The 21,933-nt window shown below is 33.5% G+C and overlaps 2 protein-coding genes across 2 annotated transcripts in view; one reads left to right on the top strand and one right to left on the bottom strand.

Annotated features, from left to right (window-relative positions):
• Nucleotides 1-20,957, top strand: part of LOC140445895 (pickpocket protein 28-like) — a 40,793-nt gene extending 19,836 nt beyond the window's left edge. Inside the window, exons 7-11 of the mRNA XM_072538312.1 lie at nucleotides 2,037-2,161; nucleotides 2,264-2,409; nucleotides 3,099-3,158; nucleotides 4,985-5,153; nucleotides 20,653-20,957. Coding sequence (XP_072394413.1) covers nucleotides 2,037-2,161; nucleotides 2,264-2,409; nucleotides 3,099-3,158; nucleotides 4,985-5,153; nucleotides 20,653-20,884 — 732 coding nt within the window. The 3' untranslated portion in view covers nucleotides 20,885-20,957. The remainder of the gene's footprint in view (nucleotides 1-2,036; nucleotides 2,162-2,263; nucleotides 2,410-3,098; nucleotides 3,159-4,984; nucleotides 5,154-20,652) is intronic.
• On the bottom strand, nucleotides 16,808-18,318 carry LOC140445896 (coenzyme Q-binding protein COQ10 homolog A, mitochondrial-like). Its single transcript, XM_072538313.1, has 2 exons — nucleotides 18,114-18,318; nucleotides 16,808-17,297 (listed from the first exon to the last, which is right to left on the bottom strand). The coding sequence occupies exons 1-2, from the start codon at nucleotides 18,170-18,172 to the stop codon at nucleotides 16,853-16,855; spliced, it is 504 nt and encodes a 167-aa protein (XP_072394414.1). The 5' UTR covers nucleotides 18,173-18,318; the 3' UTR covers nucleotides 16,808-16,852.
• Nucleotides 20,958-21,933: the final 976 nt, after the last annotated feature.

Below are 21,933 nucleotides of genomic sequence, written 5' to 3'. Positions count from 1 at the left end.
TTCCTCTATTTAGAGAAACCTAGGTTGTCTTGTAGTTTATAAATATGTGGTAAGTATCTATGCCGTATTCCAGTATTTTTTCTAAAATGTGTCTCAGGGTTGCAGTCGGATGGATTGTTGATTTACCACTTTTGAAACCAGCCTGGTATTTTCCTAGTATTCGTTCTGCATATGGTGCCATACGGTGGCAGAGTATAGTGGAGAATATTTCATACGACGTATTTAGGAGCAAATCATTCCAATATTCCTATGACTGGGAAGGGATCTCTGTATCCATATTTCTCTTATGAGCTGCTGTAGTGTCATTTATTAGGGTATCGTGGAGAGCTTTATTATAAATGTAGTTTCGCTGGTAGATTATCTATTCCGGGTGAGTTGTTTCTAGCTAGTTTTTTAACTGCGTCTTTAATTTCAAGAATTGTTGGTGATTCCTCTTCATACTTATCTGTTCCGCTTACCTCATCTACATCTTCCAGGTTTTCTTTTTGCTCCTCTATATTAAGTTATCGGTTAAAGTATTCCACTCATCGGTTTAACGCATCCGTCTTTATTGTTAATAGGGCACCATTGGTTTATAGTTGTCATATTGGTTTGTAGTTGTCTTGAATTATTCTTTTCTGTTAATGTTAACTTTCTTATAGAATGTTCTGCATTCTTTCTCTGTGTTAAGATTTTCTACATATATGAGTTCTGGTGATTTTTTACAGTTGTTCATCGGGTAAACACTTTTCTGTAGACTTTATTTTTCTCTTGTTACATTATTGTATTCGTCATCAAATCAATGATTTTTACGGGCACAAGTTTTTGTTCCTATTGCAACGTTTGCTACTGTTTCAATAATATCTTCCTTTATTCTGGTCCAGTAGGAGTCTATATCTTTCTTCTTCTTCTTCTACGGCACTACAGCCCAAAATGAGCCTTGGCCTCCTTTATTTTTTGCCTTCACCCTTGTCTGTCTGTGGCTGCTCTTCTCCATACACGGACTCCTAAAAGTGCTTGTGCGTCGCTGCTTACTGTGTCTTCCCAGCGCTTTCTTGGCTTTCCAACTGGTCTCTTTCCCTGCATTCTGGCGTTCAGTGCTCGTTTTGGTAGCCTATCCTCTCCCATTCGTATCACATGTCCGGCCCATTGCAATCTTTGTATTCTAATGAAGTCTGACAGGGGTGTTTCCTTATACAGTTGATAGAGCTCGTTGTTATATCGAATTCTGAAGATTCCGTTTTCCCTCACAGGTCCTAGTATTCTCCTCAGTACTTTTCTTTCGAATGTGTCGAGTTTGTTTTTGGATGTTTCTTTCAGGACCCATGCTTCGCTGCCATAACATGCTATTGGCCGAATTAAAGTTTTATAGATTCTCATCTTTGTATTTCGGTGGACACTTTTAGACCGAAATATATGGGAGAGGGCAAAATAAGCTTTGTTTGCCTGCGTTATCCTTTTTCGTATTTCTCCATCCTCTATATCTTTCTGGTCTTCTACATTTACATTTTAATTCCTTAGCCTGTTGGTGATCTTTTTCGAGTACCGTTCTGCTACTTTTGCATATCTAGCTTTCTATTTCTTAATTGCTTTCTAGCAATTTTATTTTTTTTTTTGCTGACGTTTGAAATTCTTTGGATCTTCCTTTTCACCTTCTCCCTACTGGCGTCTGCCCTATTATTATTTTTTGATATTTCATTCTCCTGCATCCGTTTGACATGTCTATCCATCGCAAACGTCAAATCTTTAAAAATGGTATGATGGTAGGTTCTTTGTTTTCCTACGTGTTTCGGTACTATCCAATCGCCCATAGATCTTCCTATTTTCCTTCTTCCATGAGGTTGCCATGTTAGAATAATGTTCGGGCATTCTTTGAACATGTCCATACCATCTTACTTGTTGGATACCAATATATTCTACTATTGTATGATTTATTTTCATGATTTCAGGTTCTTTGTATGCTGTGTATAATTTAAAATTATATCTCCTACGTCTTTTATTATTTTCTTTGATTTTTAAATACAAACAATTATAAAGGTTTATTTACTATTTTGCAGATTGAAATAAGCCATCCCGGTAGGCTTCCTCGTGTACGACAGCAGCATTTCAGAGTACCGTTAGATCAAGTAGTGGTAGCGGCGATTAACCCATCAATAACTACAACAGCAAGTGCAATCAAAAGGTCCTTGTTAATATTTTTAATAATTTATAATTAATAATTATTCTCACATTCTATTATAAAAATTGCATAATTGCGAAGATAATTAAAAATATTGTTTTGTAGATATCCTCCGAAAAAAAGAAATTGTTACTTTCCTAATGAAAAACAACTGCAGTATTTTGTAAATTATACCCAAATGGATTGCCAAATAGAATGTAAAACAAACCACACTCTGAAGCAATGTGGATGTGTCGATTTTTACATGCCAAGTGAGCATTTATGTGTTGTGTTCTTGGATTTTAGTTGCTATAGCTGTAAGTGCTCTTAAAGAAAAAATCTTTTATTTAGCGTTTTTTGTCTTTGTAAGCTGTTTCTTAGCTAGTTTTCTTTTTTTTGCTATAGTCATCTATTATTTTCTCTGTAAATACTTTTAAATGATTCTTATAAGAATAATAATTAAAAATAGCTAATTAAAAAACAATTGAGGCATGTTTAACGTTGAGACGCTAATTATGAGTAGCTCAGTGGGAATGGAGTAGTCGATGTTGGGATTATTACTAAGATATACAGTTTCAAATATCATTATAAAAGACAGAACAGGGATTACACATGCTGTAAAAATAATAGAACATATGAAGCGGAACTGGAAGTAGAAAACATTGTAGTAGACTAAACGCTTAATGGAAAGGCAGATATAGTTGTAACGGATGATATAAAGAGGGTTAGAACACATTGAATTTACACGACCAAAATAGGGAGCACTGGAGACAAGTATTAGGGGCCTATATGCAGCAATGGACACTACAGGCTTTGGGACGATAATGATAAATAATAATAATTAATACTTGGGTGTTTTCTGTCCGTCCCCACTTATTTGCTTATAGCTTATATGTTTATTAATGCTGTTTAGTCTCTGTGTTTAAAAATTTTAATTATTTGAATATTCTCTTTGTTTTAGGAGAACGCGATGTTCCGGTTTGTTCTGAGGAAAGGATCAATTGTATATTTGAAAGTGAACGTAAGTTGCTCATGGTAAAATGTCTCTTTTATTATATGCTGTATATAATAGCTAATAATATTGAAGACCTTCGAGTAATTTTGAACAAAATTAACAAATCCAGTGTACATTCGGACTTCGTATTAATATTGCCAAAATAAAATTAAGGATAATTAGTAGAAAACAGCACAATACGCCTCTCAAATTAAATGGGAATATAATTACACGCATCACAAGTTTATTTATATTGGGCGCTTGGCTACGCCACAACAACGTTTTTTTAAATTAAGAATTTTCTGCTCTGTGATTATTTATCATTTAGTGCTAGAATGCGTGTAATCAAGTGTTATGTGTCGCCTATTGTATTGTATGGCGTCGAAACCTGGTCATTCAAAGTGAAAACTTTGAATACGATCGACATATTTGTTAAATTTTCTTCATTAAACATTATTCTTCAATTTAAATTTTCATTTATTTCAGTTCTATTCTTATTTACTCTTTGTGTACCCCCTTATTTAGCCCCGTAGATTAACTTTCTCCTACTTACAACCAGTTATAAAATTATTCGTATGTAGGCATTTCCAATTGTTATGTCAGTTATCACTTCAGAGTATTCAAAGTAGAAGAATTTTTAGATATCTTTTTTGAATTTAAAGTGGAATTTTAGATTACAAACCCATTTTTATTAAATGTTTTATGTCTACTACCCAATTTCCACTTTTATTAGTTCAATCTTCTTGAGTTGTTTCATTATATATTGGACATTGTCTTGTCCGCGTTTTTGGTGGGACACCCACACTACCCACATAGTTAGAGATGATTGGGATGTAGCATGTAGCGAGTCTAAAACTCTTACTGCATGCTATCAGGATGGATCAACCTTCACACCAACATCCACACGTAAAACCTACATTTAGCCCCATGAAAGACTACATTTAGAAGACTTAGCATTTTTAGAGGACCACACTTAAACCCCAGAAGAGACAGTGTATAAATATAATTGCCATAAGTATTATTTTACATTTCTATTAATTTCTACAATTATATTAATGCCTACAGCTTATGCAAGATTTGCTTTTTTTACACTTTGTTTCTTTACATTTAATAAATATGATTAGTTAGTACGTATACTATTTTATTTGTTTCTGCCAAATTTCTCATTGTACAGTTTACATTAAGATAAGACGTACCTACACCTAAGAAAGAGTTATTCGAAGCCCTAACAATAAAATTCGCATCTAAAGTGTCGTTTTATAATTACAAGACTGAGGTAACACTTTATCGTTAAACAATTAGTATCCAATAATCTAGGTGATTAGAGCTATCGATAATGATAGCTTTATCGTTACACATTGATTACTATTTCGTTAGCAAAAGGAGTGGACTAGAAAGACAATTGTTAAATGACAAAACCTCGTAAAATCTCTTACCTAGGACATGTGTTGAAGGAACCCCGATACTCGATACCCACACTAAGGAAATATACAAATATAAAAATAACTATGGAAACAACAAGGAAAAAAATTAGGGAAAACGTGAACCAGATAAAAAACAACATTCCTGGCTGGAAATATAAGGGACTGATGTGGAATATCAAACGCTGTTACTATATTAAGGCATGCCGAAGAGAATGTTATGACCATAGTAAAGAATTCTATAATTGGTCGACGACTTGCAGCTTTGCATATGGCATGAGAAAAAAAAGCATTCAGGTCATCTTCTATAATTACATGGTCTGTTTTATTGTAGTTAATAAGTATTTTTTTAAATGATTTGTATAAATCTATTTTTCTTCTATAAAACCATTTATGTATATTGAATGTATTCTAAAATTCCTTACTTTTCAGGCGAACTTCTACTTTCAAATATAGAGAAAAAGTTACACGCACTAAAACAAGGAAAAATTGCAAAAGATAAGTGTGACTGTATGCCCATCTGTACATCGATGTATTATAACCTAGAAACTTCTCAAGCTACGTGGGATTGGCAGGCTCAATTTGAAACAAACGATAAGCAGTGAGTAAAGTGTTCCTAATATAAATAGAAACAGATAAAGTACACGATAGTTATTATTAATAAAAGAACAGACTATGAATTCTTAGTACAAGAAAAGAGAAAAGTTATAAAGAAAATGTCGTCCCCTTTCCAAAAATATGCAACTGTTGTCTCAATTACGATTGTTACTTAAAACTTCGATAACTTATTTGCAATGGTTTGTACTAAAGCTATTACATTCTATCAAGGTCTGATTTACGCAAGAATATCCACTACTGATTTATCAGACTCTGTTTTAACTTCCCTACTTTCCCCTAAGTAGATGTTACTCCTCCAATTATCGTTTTTATCATCAATCAAGAGTCCTATCTTAGAATTACAAAATGCAATCAAAAATATTTATTTCGTTTGTTCTTAAGCCTGTTTGTATCCACTTCTGCACAAAGGCCTCCCCATGAGTTCTCCACTTTTTTCTGTTTCGTGCTATTTGGTGCCAGTTTCTCCCCACTTTTGCTCTGATATCGTCTAGACACTGTTTTTGTGGTCTTCCTCTACTACGTCTGAGGTCGCCATGACATTGGATTGCCAAATAATTATCCTCTGAGATTTGGTACTGCAGCTGAACTTATCAAATTGAAATATCATAAAACTTAAATACTAGTTGTATTTATAAATTCTTTCTGAAATACCAGTATACAAAAACAAATACTGAAAAAATGCGGTTCCAGGCATACCTATAACTCAGCAGCGGATCCAGCCTTGTTAAGAGATGGGGCTGATCGGCACTCTCTATATCGGCTATCTACTATTACATGTCCGTTTTAGCCTACTGGCCTACCAGGAATGACCCCATACTTCTTCTTCTAGTAGTGCCCATCCGTTTCGGATGTTGGCGACCATCATGGCAATTTGTATTTTGCAAACTGCTGCTCTGAAAAGACTTGTGGTTGTTGTGTTGAACCACGTACGTAGATTTTTAAGCCAGGAAATCGTTCGCCTTCTGGGTCCCCATTTTTCTTCTACCTTTCTCTGTAGAATTAATTGCAGCAACCCATATCTTTCGCTGTTCCTTATGATGTGACCGAAGTATTTATTTTTGGCTGTTTTTATTATGGTTAATATATTAATAAAACACTAGTGGCTCCATACTAATAAAATATATTTATATAATTTATATAAGTATTGTAATTTTAAAAAATATATAATTATTCATTTGAAAAAAAAACTGAATGTTTTTAAAAACGTTATATATAATTAAAAAAAAATAAATCACTTAGTTTTAGAGAGATAAATCACTTTAGATTCGCCGCTGATATAAATACTGAAGAAATAATATCACAATTATAACACTTCACCATTTGATCATATTTGCTAGCCCGTACACCTGCATATCAAATATCAGATAATGAATCTGACTACAAACTTTTATTTTCCAATTCAAAAGTCAGGCTAAAACGAATAAAGGAAAAACATCTGCAAAATAATTTTATTATTTCAGATGTTAACAAAAGTAAAATCTAAAATAATGTAAACAATTGAACGGAGGAATTGACAACAACCGAAAATGTTGAGAAAACATGGAAATTATTTCGTGAACATATGACCAAGATACTAGAACATAGTGTAACTAATATATTCAAGAAACAACAATAGATGACAGAATAAATACTAGACCTTATAGACTAGGCGGGATCTGTAGAAATTCAGACCATAATGGACATTTTCCAGAGGAAGCTATTTTTTTGCTGGAATCCCTTCAGGATGTGCCCCATATCGATAATCACAATATGCGCCAGTCGCAAACCCTATACTTAATTTTTTATTTAACAAAATCTGAAAACAATTGAAAATTTCTCATTTTTTTGCTCCTATTTTCGTTTATAATTCGGAAAATATTGATCCTAGAGAAAAAATTATAAGAAGTTAAAAGTTTCGTTATTCAATTTTACACAATATTTCGTTAGCGAGAAATTGAAAATTTAATGTTTATTGTTGAAAAAATAGCAATAATTGGAAAAAAAGTACAAAAAAATGAAGTTAATCCTTTAAATGTTTTCGACTTTCTAAGCTTGACTTACAAGCTCCATATTCCGCCTAGAAAAACTTTTTAATATGTTTAAAACGTGTGCTAAATTTTGTTAAGATCGGTCGGATAGGTTTTGCATAATAATTTTGCAATCCAGCCTACTGGAAAAAAATCGCAAATTTTCAAATTTATAGTAGGCCCTAAATAAGGCTCTCAGATAGTTGCATATTTTTTTACATATAAAGGAAGGCTCAAACTTTCAAACACTTTTTGTAAAATTCAAATCGGTTCACTAGGGGAGCCTAGAAAATTTTTTAAAGTTTTAAACATTTTTTAGGCTTATAAACAAATTGAATAACTTTACGAGCTTTAAACATATCAATTTCAAAATTTTTACACTTAAAGAACATTAAAAGATGCTTCTTTAAAAAAAATGATACATTCGGCTTACTGGTTGCCGAGATATTCCTCCACCTGGTCCCCCACCACCACCTCTCATGCGTTCCGAGCGACATTTTACTCGAAAACGGTTTTTTATTTGTCTTTTTTATGGATGTTGCCATGAAGCGCATAACGTAAAACTTTTCATATAAAAAGTACTTGACAAGACGAGGGTATTTGTTTAAAAACGAGCCCTCTATCACTTATGGTTACACGGCAAATGTATGCCAACTTTGACCTTCAATATCTCGGCAACTAGTAAGCCGAATGTATCTTTTTTTTTTAAAGAAGTGTCTTTTAATGTTCTTTAAGTGTATAAATTTTGAAATTGATATGATTAAAGCTCGTAAAGTTATTCAATTTGTTTATAAGCCTAATATATATAAAAAATGTTTAAAACTTTAAAAAATTCTCTAGGCTCTCCTAGTGAATCGATTTGAATTTTACAAAAAGCGTTTGAAAGTTTGAGCCTTCCTTTATATGTAAAAAATATGCAACTATCTGAGAGCCTTATTTAGGGCCTACTATAAATTTGAAAATTTGCGATTTTTTTCCAGTAGGCTGGGTTGCAAAATTATTATGCAAAACCTATTTGACCAATCTTAATAAAATTTAGCACACGTTTTAAACATATTAAAAGGTTTTTCTATGCGGAATATAGAGCTTGTAAGTCAAGTTTAGAAAGTCGAAAACAGTTAGAGGATTAACTTCATTTTTTTGTACTTTTTTTCCAATTATTGCTACAAAAATGGGAACAAAAAAATGAGAAATTTTCAATTGTTTTCAGATTTTGTTAAATAAAAAATTTAGCACAGGGTTTTCGACTGGCGCATATCGTGATTATCAATATTGGGCACATCCTGAAGGGATTCCAGCAAAAAAATAGCTTCCTATGAAAAATGTCCAATCCAAAACAGATCCCGCCTAGACTATTATGGAACAAAGAAGACATACATGGACGAGGCAGACGAATACAAAAGAAAACAAAGAAATAAAACAAAAAATACGATCGACTAAAGAAAAGTGGATGGATCGATATTTAGAAATGGAAGAACTAGAAAAGAAACATGTTCAATACTCACAAGAGAGTTCGTGAAGTGACTAGCATGTATAATAAGAAAAACACTAATACTCTAGTAAAAAATGCAGGAAGTTATTATTCGTCAACAAGAAATACTTGAAACATGCAGTAACTATATAAATGAATTGTTCCAAGGTAACACGCCAAATATACAAAACAATCAAGAAGGACCTGAAATTTTAAAATCTGAAGTTCTTCATGCAATAAAATCAGTCAAAATCAAAAAATCAACTGGGCTAGACAATATCCCAGCTGAACTCTTGAATATGATACAAAAGGATTACATCAGTGTTCTAGTTAAACTTTTTAATGACGTGTATATATTATACTGTTGGTGAAATACCTTAGGAATGATTTAAGGCTGATTTTATAACAATTCCGAAGAAGTAGATGGCAAAACGATGCGACGAATTAATTAGTCTGATGAGCCACATACTGAAAATTTTTCTTTATATTATTTATGAAAAATAAAAAGTCATTACGAAAAGACGTAGATGAAACTCAGTTTGGATGGAAATGCGATGAGTACCCCTGAGGCATTTTGTGGTTTAAATACACTTCTATGAAAATGCCGTGACCAACGTAAACATATTTATGTGGGTTTCATCGATTATGAAAAGGTTTTCGATAGGGTACAGCACGAAACGCTTTTGAACATATTAAGAACCAAAGGCATTGACGGTAGAGACCTTTGTATCATAGAAAACTTGTATTGGAAGCAGAAAGCAGTCGTAAGAGTCGATGTCAGATCGAATAGTACGAATGTAACCGACGAATGTTATATTCAAAGAGGTGTCAGACAGAGACGCATTCTATCCCTGCTGTTATTAAATATCTGCTCGGATATAATTTTCAAACAAGCTTTGCAAGATAAAGACTTTGGAATGAAAATCAATGGTGAACTGATTAATAATGTTAAATACGCTGATGACACTGTTACCTTATGCGATAGTCTACAGACCTTCAAGAGTTATTAGATTGCATAAAGACGACAAGATGAGAAATAGGTCTAAAAATGAATGAAAAAAAATTATTTAAAAATCCTTCATAAAAGGTATATAATTAAAACACCCTATCGGGCTACATCACAGGACGTTTTCGGAATTAATATTCCATCATCAGTGTATCTAGATGTACATATTTTGAGCCACTAAATACTTGGGTAAAACCCATAGGTATATATATTCAGGGATTTTACTGTATTCACTGCCTTCCCTCGCTCAACCGTTTCCATCTCTCTCTGTTGTCCCATTCTCCATCGCTTAGGCCTCTCTTACTCATGGTGTCGTCTACTTCGTTCCTCCAGGATTTTCGGGGTAGTCCTCTTTTCCTCCTTCCTGTGGGGCTCCATTCGGTTATTCTCTTTATCCATCTGCTGTCGCTAGGTCTTCTTATATATCCATACCACTTTAGTCTTTTTTGTTCTATATATGTTAGTATGTCTGTTTCTATTGATATTCTTTGCTTTATTTCGTCATTACTTCTCCTATCCATTCTTGTTACTCTGCAGCACCTTCGCAAGCATTCCATCTATGTTGCTACTATCTTACTGCTGTTTTCTTGTTTATGATCCAATTTTCAGCCCCATATGTCATAATACTTCGCACTAATGTTTTATAAATCTGTGTTTTTGTCTTCATATTTAGGTGTCTATCCCACCATACTGAGTTAAATTGTCGGATTGCTATTCTTGTTTGTCCTAATCTTTGTTTAATTTCTTCCTCTGTTGTTGCCTTTTTCGTGATTATAAACCCCAAGTATTTGAATTTATCCTTTCCTTTGATTGTTACGTTGTCATCAATCTGTAGATCTTCTATGTCTTCTTCACTTGTAGATAGGTACTCTGTTTTCGCGAGGTTAATATCTAGGCCAGCCTTGGTATATTCTTCTTGTAGTTTCTTCATCATGTAGCTGAGGTCGTCTTGGTCTTGTGCAATCACTACCTGATCGTCTGCAAAGCTTAACGTATATAGGTATTCGTTCCGTACCGGTACTCCCATGCATTCGCATTTTCTTTTCCATGTACTTTTCCATGTAGGTAAAAACCCGTTAAATGTTAAATTGAATTTAAGTTACATTATTTGATCTTATATACCAGGATGTTTAAGTTATGTTAATTATACAACAAAAATTATTATATATTATAAAGGATTTTTAAATAAATTGTTTGTGACACATGGTATACAGCCAGCTACAGGAACTTAGTTTCCTTGTGGGTTTTAAAAATGAATACTTGAAAAATTGAACCTCATGACAATTTAACTATCTGAGATACTACATTGCATACTAGTTAGACCCAAGTAAAAGATCAAATGCAAAATTTAAGGAGGTCGCATGTTTCTAAAAATAAAATCAATATTTTGTAACCACAGATGATCAAATGCTATATTTTGGTCACTGTTATTACATTGCACCGAGACCTGGACTCTGAAGGCTAATATGATTAATTGCCTAGAGGCGTTTGGGATGTGGTTGCACAGAATAATGCTTCGAATACTCTAGACAGCGATGTAGATCAACGAAGCTATGTTAGATAGAGCAAATGCCGTTCGTAAGTTATTGAAAACTATTAAAATAAGAAAAAATTAGTACCTATGGCATGTTCTTAGAGAAGACGGGTAGAGAATTTTTCAGCTTATCATGAAAGGTAAAATCGAGGGCTACAGAATAATTGGAAGGAGGCAGATGTCCTGGCTTAAGAACATTCGCGATTGGACTGGAATACGCAGTGCAGAACAACTATTCAGATTAGCTGAAGACCGTGATCAACGCGCCAATATAATTGCTAACTTCAGGGGGACTTAGTAGCACCGAAGGAAGAAGAAAAGACATGCATAAAATGAATATTCTTGAGAATAATTATTGCCAATATTATAGTCGTAAAGGAGATTTAGAATAAATTTTTTTCGAATATCAAAAGTATAAAAATGAGTCAATGTAACTAATTCGTCACAAGGGATTAGTATAAATTTTATTAAATGCCAAAATAACTCTATAGTGCCTTGGAAATTGAATACCTCCGTCACATCATGAGTAACAGCGAAAGGTAGGGATTGCTGCAATTAATTCTTCAAGGCAAAGTAGAAGAAAAACGAGGACCAGGAAGGCGAAGAATTTCCTGTCTGAAAAATCTACGTACATGGTTCAACACAACAACCACAAATCTTTTCAGAGCCGCAGTTTAAAAATACAGATTGCCATGATGGTCGCGAACATACGAAACGGATAGGCACTACAGGAAGAAGAAGCCTTGGATTGAATATGCTATTATCGCTACTGTTGTTTTCTATTTCATATGTGGTCTGAATACCTTACCGTGGCTTAGTTCTATTTCTTTTTTAATACTTGTAGTCTACACTATAAATTATACATGGTAGGTAGGATTGAATTGGTATGACTAAACCTATTTTAAGCGCATTAATGATAGTAAAGAGGAGCTTTAACTTCTTTTAAGGTGCCGTCTTCTTTCGAAGGTTGGGTTCATTTCCTTGCAATGCTACGCTTTACTAAAATCTTTCTCTGCATGATATTCTGTATTAACTTAATTATCTATAATGGTACGAAAAAATGTTACAACTTTATTGTTGATATTTAATGGATTGGATATAGCTTATTATTAATATATAGCTATAATAATTATTATTTAAAAAGGCTTAATTGTCTTGTAACTGACTAAATGACTCAAACTATGCCAAAAACAATAAAATAATAATTCAGAAAATTAGAATATAGATATGGCGGCGTGGGACGTTATATAATTAAAGGTATGAACGTATTTGAAAGGGTAAAAACAAACTAATATGAAACCTAAACAGACCGCAATAACTAGGATGCAAGAAAAAGATCTGGTATTGACCAAGAATGACAAAATGAAAGTCTACATGCATAGATATATACATAGATAGATACACACAACGCAAAAGTCTAGGGATATTTTTATAAATAGACGTATTTTGTTTATCTGTAATCAACTGAAAAAAAAGAAATACAAAATTTGTAGTTTAAATTGTTGTTTAATATGTCAAAAACCAAAAATTGCAAAAAACAGAAAATTGGAGCAAAAAAAAATATATTGCAAATCACCCATCTTTCACATACCATCATAAAGTGTTAAAAATACATGAAATTTCAAATTTTCAAATTTTAAGTTTATATTTCAAAAATGAAATATAAACTTAAAATAAAGTATGGCCACCACGTTGGTTTATCACAGCTCTACATCTACTGTTCATGCTTTGAATCACATTGTTAATGTCTGCTTGAGGTAGTTGTGTCCATTGTTCTATCAGAAGCTCTTTTAATTGAAATTCATTGTAGATATTGCCCATATGTGGAGTAATTCTTCGTTGGAGCATGTCCCATACATGCTCAATGGGATTCAAGTCCGGTGATTGTGCTGGCCACAGCAATACATCAATACCCTCGTTATCCAACCAGTTTGTTACAATATGCGCAACATGTGGCCGAGCGTTATCATGCATAAAGTAAAAATTTTCTCCAACAGCCGCAGCAAACGGGCGCACAACAGGTTCAAGAATAGTGTCCAAATATTTCTGACTTGTGAAAAAGCCACGTGAGAAAATGAGGTCAGTTCTATCGTCAACCATGATTCCGCCCCATACCATTAATGTACCACCTCTGTATGTATACACTTCTTGAAGATGTCGTAATCGTTCTCCATTTCCGAGTCGTCTCCAAACTCTTGTCCGACGATAATCTGGATGAAATCCATATCTAGACTAGTCACTAAACAAAACTGTGGCCCAGTCATTGTCAGTCCAATTCTGAAACTCTTGAAATCAGGTTAATTTTGCAGCGCAATTACCTCTAGATAAAGGTGGACATCTCAGTGGTCGCCGACTACGAAGATTGGCTTCATGGAGACGATTCCTCACTGTACTGCTGCTAATTGTTACATTATGTGCAAGCTGTAATTTATTAACCATTTCGGGTGCTGTAATTTTTGGTTGCCTTTTGGCATTTAAAATTAAATATCGGTCTTGAGCGACGGTTGTAGAGCGACCACTTCCTGGATGTTGCTCGGTTGGACTCCCAGTGTCTCTAGACCGACGCCACAAACGACTTACGACGCTTTGGGAGACACCCAGCTGGTCAGCAACTTGAGTTTGTCGCCTACCAGCTTGAAGGAGTCTCACGGCTCTATTCATCTCATCCAACGTTAAATGTTGTCGTTGCATGGTAAAAAGACAATAACTTTACCTATTAAGCAAGAATGGTATAAAGTGACTAAAATTAAAAACAAACAAAACATAAATATGTCGATTTTTTTGTCCCTTATAAAAACATTCTAAAACACGTATTGCTATCAGTTTTATAATTTCTTTTTGATAAGAAGTGAGTGTCTGTATCAACAATTATAGTACATTGATCAGATAAAAGGCATATATCGAGCACAGTTTAATTAAATCTTGCCCAAGTACTTTCGATCCCTAGATCATCTTCAGGGGCATCTGAAATAAGCCAAGAAACGTTTTGTAGTTTTGGAAAAAAATCCACTTAACACCTTTATTAATAAAACAAAAGCAATGGTCAAATTGTTTAATGATACTATTACTAAATATAACAACAGAAAGTTAATTGTATCTAATCCTATAACACCTAGGTTATATGGACTTCCTAAAATCCATAAACACAATTGTCCCATAAGGCCGGTAGTAAGTTTTTGTAATACTCCAGTTTCTATTTTATCAGAGTTTATTTACAACACAATTCAGTCTATCACTAATTTTAAACCTAAGTTCTCCATCAAAAATTCTTTAGATCTAATAGAACGGTTAAATAACATTAGGATAGAAGAGGGTTTTTATTTAGTTTCTTTTGATGTTTCCAATCTATTTACTTCTGTACCAAGAGATGAAACATTACCTTTAGTACACAATCTTCTAGACAATTGCAACATATCAGCAAAAGACAAAGATGCTATCTTAACTATACTTAAATTCTGTCTGGATCAGGACTTCTTTCAATTCAATCAAAAAATATACAAACAACCAACAGGTTTAGCAATGGGATCTCCACTATCACCTTTTCTGGCTGACATTTTCTTAGACAGCTTAGAACAGAAGTTTGTTAACAACAACAACAAAATAGTTTTTTGGTCAAGGTATGTTGATGATTGTATAGCTCTCATACAGGGAACCCAAGATGATGCTTTACAGATTCTGGATGATCTTAATAACCTCCATCCCAACATCTCTTTTACTCTGGAACCAGAATCTGATAAAAAGTTGAACTTCTTGGATATGACTATTTCCCGTAATAAAGATTCTTTAGAGTACAATATTTACAGAAAACCTACCCAAACAGATCATGTTATACATGATACATCTAATCATCCAACCCAACATAAAATGGCTGCTTTCAACAGTTACATTCATAGGTTACTCAAATTTCCACTTTCTAATGATAATTTTAATTCAGAACTTAACACTCTTAAACAAATTGCTTTCAATAATGGTTATGATCCTAACATTATCTATAAGCTTCTAAATAGAGCTAAACTAAAAATTGCAGAAAAGCTTGCATATTCATCACAATGTTTTCTTCAACCTACTGCTTCAAATAACACCAGATATTTCTCCTTCACCTACATTAGCAGCATTTCCAATAAAATATCTAAACTTTTTACTTCTACAATCGATAACATCAAAATTTCCTTCAAGTCACACAACACCTTAGGTTCCTTCTTAATCAACACCAAAGATAGGATGAACACACTTGACAAAAGTGGTATTTACAAATTAAAATGTGATGATTGTGATGCCTCTTATGTAGGTAGAACCATTAGAAAGTTATCCACTAGAGTTTCAGAACATTTGAAAAGACCAAACTCTTCAAGTTTTGGTCAACACTTATTATCCAGTAAACACAATTTTAACATCAACACTGGTTCATCTATCTTACATGACATTAGTAGAAAGAAAAACTATATGGAGTTGGATTTATTGGAAGATTTGGAGATTACAAGGGAAACGAATGAAAACTCTCACTGTCTTAATACTCAAATTAATTTAAATTGTACTAAATTTAAACCTATTTTTAAAAACTTTATTACAGCTTCACCTCGTGGGGGACCCAGCTCGACTGTTTAGACTTCCTGCACTGAGCACATCCATAGTAATTTTATAGTTATACCATTGACTGTGGGTTCAACTGAACTACTTGGATTACACCCCATTTATATATTTTGCTTTCCATTTTGATTTTCAATTATTAGTATTTTAATTACATAGTCAGATCTCTTCCTTTCTATATTACAGATAGTGCTTGGTAGACCATTTTATTGTAGTCAACCACCCACTGTTTAACATATTGTTTAGTCCGCTTCTTGCATTCTTACTTTTCGTCTATTTCAGTTGCTCTCAAACTAACACCTTAATTATTACAGACATGTTTGAGTGTGAGATCTGGATTATTCAATCTACTTAAAAATATTCTATATAATTTTATATTTCATCAGTGACCTCCTATAGTAGTGTCAGTTGGACTTTTGGTCAATACTTAGTTTCATAGAATTGTAAAAGGTGCAGATCACATATCTATGATTGTGACTGCTCATCCAAGTTGTCATTTGTCACATGTCACCCCAACATTTCCGTTAGATCAGGAGCCATTCTGGCTCCGACTTCTTCAAGCAATGTAGCCCTCCTTAAATTATTTTAAAGTGTTTGTTTGTCTATTTGTAGTGTAGTGTAATGTACAATTATATGTTTATGACATCTTGTTCTTGCCGGATAGGCCACAATTGACGAAGTAAGTCTATAAACGTTAATCATATAAAAAACCTTTTTTCAACCATAAAACTTCGAGTTTTTATCGAAGTTAATCAATTTCTTTGGTTATAAAAAAACGTTTCTTGGCTTATTTCAGATGCCCCTGAAGATGATCTAGGGATCGAAAGTACTTGGGCAAGATTTAATTAAACTGTGCTCGATATATGCCTTTTATCTGATCAAAGTTCATTTATTCGAGCATTCAACCTTATATTTAATTATAGTACAAGCAAATTTATATGGTCATGAAATTTCTGTCATTGGTATTGTCAAATTATTAAAATATCCTTAGACTTTTGCGTTGTGTGTATATACCTGTTGAATAAAAAACAAAGAGTTTAAATGGTTTATTAATGTATATTCGGTCAACCTACTGCAGTCAATCTTGTAAATCAGCTATAACACCCGAAGGCTTTCCATACCTTCTCGCGGCTTCGTCAATAAAAGCATTCTCTATGCTTTTAACCAACTTACCGAAAAAAATTGAAGCCACGTGGGAGTAAACAGCATTTTTAAATTTAAACTTGATAGCGAAATCTACAATACACGTCATCGGATCGCCTTCGGGAACAGAGCTAAATCTCCAAACAGTTTCCAAGTATTCGAAGAGCCGACCATCTGCACTTTTCGCGAGTACTACATTTGGTCTGTTCATTGTAACAACTGACGTGTAATTTTCGCATATTGGTGGAAAACCGATTTCTAAATTTACCCTTATCTCATCTGGATTTTGGTTTTGGATCGTTGATTTGGTGCAAAATGGTAAGAAAGTTGAATAGTTTTGGACGTCGGCTACTACTTCATACATTTGTTCTTTGGAGAAACTAAAAGATACAATATTTCATTATATAAATACTTTAATTATCAAGAAATGTAATTTAAATCAAATAGTTCAGTATATAAAAACTGTGGTGTTGGTTTTATAAATTTTAAGGTTAAGCTTTAATCAATGACATCGATAGGCAGGTCGTGTAGTGAAAATGGCGGCCGAAATATTGTCGAAAAGAGCACTAGATAGTAAAACTTGGAGCAAAAGACCAAAAGTAAGGCCATGGAAAGGATGGAAGGATGAAGTGACAGCAAAATTTGCTAGACGTGAGATCTTAGAGAATATGGGCGCGGGGCCGGCGATGTTGGACGCATAGTTTGGAGGAGACCAGTGCTCGATTTTGACTGTAGTGTCATTGCAAAGTGGGATATAGCGTACGATAGTACGTATAAATGATAAAATTGTTGTATCAAAATCGGTGTTCTGTTCGGTCAACATTCCGAGCGTCGTCCATTTTATGGGCCATAATCAGCCTTCCGAGAAAACTATTCGTAGGATGATAAACAATAAAAAATTGGAAAAATAAAGCAATTCTAAAAAAACAGGCTAAGGCCCAAAAAAGGTTTTCTAGACCGTTATGATAATTAAAAGTCCCTTAAAAGATGGAAAGATAATATAGATAAGTACTTCAAAGCCATCGATTATAAAGAAGTAATAAAGAAGGAAAGTAGTTCAGAGTACAGAACAGTAAAATACTGTTCTGCAGGCCAAAATTGGCAAAAGAGAAGGAAAAATATGGTAAGACTATAAAGTAAAGTAAGTACTAGGAATACAGTAAAAGGATTTCTTATAGGTGCGGATATACACTTACCGTAGTAATTTTTTAGCTTTATATTCTGGCCTCCTCTTAAACAAATAATTTAGAACCATAGTTTCAAGCGGTGTTTTTACAAGATTGACTTCATAGTTGACCCTTAAATGAGTTTTGCTGATTATTTAAAATATTGTATTACATGTTTAGTATAAACGTGACATTTTAATTGATGAATTTCTAAAGTGACAAGCAACGTCACGGACGCATGGTATTTATATTTATATACTGTTCACTGAACCCAGTCCCAACTGTTTTTTTGCTACGTTGGCCAAATTTTGACTTCGAAGGAAGTGAATGGAAGTCACTATATAACCAAACCATGGGCGTAGCAAGGGAGGTTTTGGGGGTTCAAAGTTAAGAATCCTCCCCTTTTCCTCCGAAAAGTAAGGAAATTAACATTCATAAAATTAAAATACGGACAGACGTGCGGCACATCTCATTCATTACTAACTATTACACATGTTATGTCATCTTTTGATTCTGCTAAATTGGATCTTAGTTTTTATGCGCACCAAGACAAAATCGAGGATGAATATCTAAAGGCCGAAATTTTAAAACAGCTTCGAACTCCATCTAAAGATTATAAGTTTCCCATTTCTGCAAAACGAAATTTGCTCTTTCTAATGAAATGAATGCAGGGATGGATACTAGAGAATTTGCGTCGTAATGAGACGTTCGCTTAATGAAGGTAAAAGGGACCATCAGTGAGTTGGCCAGCTTATAGCCAACCCTTTTTGCAGAAAAATGCACCAGAAATATTGAAAACTTATGCAAAATCAGGATATCAAAACGAAATCCGGAACTCGAAGTAACTCCTTAAAAATACTTAACGTCTTCTCAGACTTTTTCAGTCGATGTTTTATTTAATGCATAATATAATGTTAGTTGCAATCCTTTGTGTTTTTGATACATCTCTATTTTTCGATCATTAGCAATTATGGTGCACAGGTAATCATACTTTTCTGAAAGAAAGAGACAGCAACAGTAAAACCGAAAGAAACTAATCTTTATCGTAAAGGGAATAATTTTCTGCGGCAAACAAGGGTACCCCTTAAAGAGGTGTAACTGATTCGGGACGGATCCACATTACACCAGAATGCCCTTTACACGAACCCTTAAATCCAAAATAATTGGCCTTTATGGTGAAATTATTGAACGTAAGATCATTGGTGAAGTAAAGGATGCTAAATTTTTTGTGATTCTCGCTGACGAGACGACTGACAATGCGCGTATGGAGCCAATCCCGCTGTGCTTGCGATATGTTAATTTAAAAGATGTTGAAAACAACAAAGTTAAGAAGATATTCTTAGAGTATATTTCAACTGTTGTCGTGAGAGGATCCGGTCTTGCAAATCTTCTAATTACAGCTCGGAAAAAGCATGGACTTGAAGGTTAAGATGGGGCTGCAGCTATGAATGGGTATTTGCGTGGTACCTAAGGGTATATTCGTTAAGAATATCCTCTTTTTCTTAATGTGTGCAGATGTGCGAAATTGCGTTGGGATAACGCAGTCTGTTGGTTCCTACTTTAGACATTCGGCTCAACGCACAGCCGTTCTGAAAGAAAAAATTCGGGATCTGTTACCGGCTGATCACAAAAAAACCTGCTTGCGATATGCTTGTCGCTATCAAAACAACTGCAGGCAATTAACATAGATCTCATAACAGTATTGAGCTACCTGGATGATATTATTATTGCTTAGCAACTGTTGCAGCACAGCTGCACAGCACATGTTGATCCAGGTTCTTAAGTTCTTTAACCAGAATATTATTTTTCTTTTTGGACCTCTCCTTCCAAATATTTTTCCTTGCAGGATGAAGCATGAGTTTGTAAGAAGACACATCTGGAATCAATTCGCATAATGTGTCCCTCTGGGGTATAGTTCAGAATATAATTATTTACAAGAGAATAGTACAAATCCCAATCAGCACGATATAATTTTCACTTTTGATGAATGGGAATGGGGGTGCTTGGTGTGTCGGTTATAATGTTTTCAATTGTTATAGGGAAGTGAATCATAAAGATAATCGAGGCGCTTCCATGAAAAAGAGGTTGATAATACTATCAAATTTAAATAATAGTTATTGATATCTTTGAAATTAATTTATAATGGAAATTGCACAAATTGTACGATTACACTATTGTATATACTGTTTCAGTATCCAGGTCGAAAGTACACGTTTTTTACATTTATATACCTTTCACTATTATATGGTAGAAAGGTTTTTGATATAAATATAATGGTCCGAAAGATTTCCACGGTTACTACAATTAAACCTAGAGCTAAGATTAATACTATTACAAGAATTAATATTAAACCCAACAGTCTTCTGGGTTGAACCGCTTCGATTATCATTGCGCCTAGCTTTCGACATCCTCTTCGATGTCTTCTTCAGGGCTTCCGATGTCTCATTCTCCCGAGCCCCCAGACAGTACTAGACTGATCACTAACCAATGCATTACTGAGTAATAGTATTAATCTTAGCTCTAGGTTTAATATAGCGTTAGCTATCTCTAAAAGAATATATTTTTTTAGGAAACACATGTCCTCCTTTCAAATTTACTTCAAAAGTAACCAATTTGTAACCATGGAAAGAAACGAATTGTTTGGAATCACCGACTTTTTAGCCAACTTCGGTGGTTTACTGGGATTATTCGTAGGATTCTCGCTGCTGTCTCTGATAGAAATTGTTTATTTTCTAACGTTGAGAATATTTTGCAACGTGGCGTTGTTTGGAAGACACAACTGGTCTGGAATAAAGGAATAAAAATTGGAAGCGTTAAATACAATTACTTTATGTTTAAGCTAGTTATTTTTGTAATAAAATTATATAAATTGTTTTTGATTTATTTTTACTCACACCACAAAAATATTATATTCATATTATTTCTTAATTTAATAATGTATTTGTATATATCTGCACTAAAGTACACTACATCACTTATTTTTATCTAGACTTCACAAATTTAAACAAATAATGACAAGTAATAGTAAAAATTGAAAATAATGAATTATGTACTCCTGTCTATAGGTACTAAATTTCAATAAGCGATGCAAGGCGTGTTAACAACGATAAAATTGTATTTTAATTGTTAAAGATGTTCAAAATTGATCTACTCGTTACGATAGTAACAGTATCAATTTTTCTCCTTTCTCGATTATTAGTTTTTATTGCATACTATATAAATAATTCTAATCACTCAATACATAGCTAGTGAAAAAATAATCATATTAATTCAATTATTGAATAATTTAAACGATTATGCAAGTAACGATTGTCCTAAACGAAATAACCATCAATATTTTGATGAAAAATTGCTACTCGACGTCGTCGGAAACTGATAAATGTTCGGACCAGATTTATTAGTAATATTTTTGTTGTTTTGATGATTAAAGGACAATTTATGATTATGCTGTTAGTATTGAACTATAATTTAATATTCGTTTTAAAACGACTTAAGTATTTATTTTTATCTGTGTAACGACTTTAAACTGTATACGTGATTACTGTTGAAAACAAAAATGTGGTCCACTGATTGTGCTGATATTAAATAATTTGAAATGTATTTAAATAAGAAACAATAGAAAATCCCAGGTTATAGGTTGGAGATATTGTAAAAAAAAGTGGCAAGTAAAGTTGGAGTTTGTGATCGAAGTGTATTTACGGTGATTAATGATTTTTTTTTATGAGAAGCAAAATACCCACCGTAGATAAGGTTTTGAAGGAGGTGAACGATGATCCTAATTTGTCGAATTTGACGAAAATCACGTTTTATAGAATATTAAAAAAATAATAATTTTCAATATCAACGCAGG

This window comes from Diabrotica undecimpunctata, chromosome 7 (assembly GCF_040954645.1).
Source record: "Diabrotica undecimpunctata isolate CICGRU chromosome 7, icDiaUnde3, whole genome shotgun sequence".
Lineage (NCBI taxonomy): Eukaryota > Metazoa > Arthropoda > Insecta > Coleoptera > Chrysomelidae > Diabrotica > Diabrotica undecimpunctata.
This window is presented reverse-complemented; position numbering and strand designations above follow the sequence as displayed.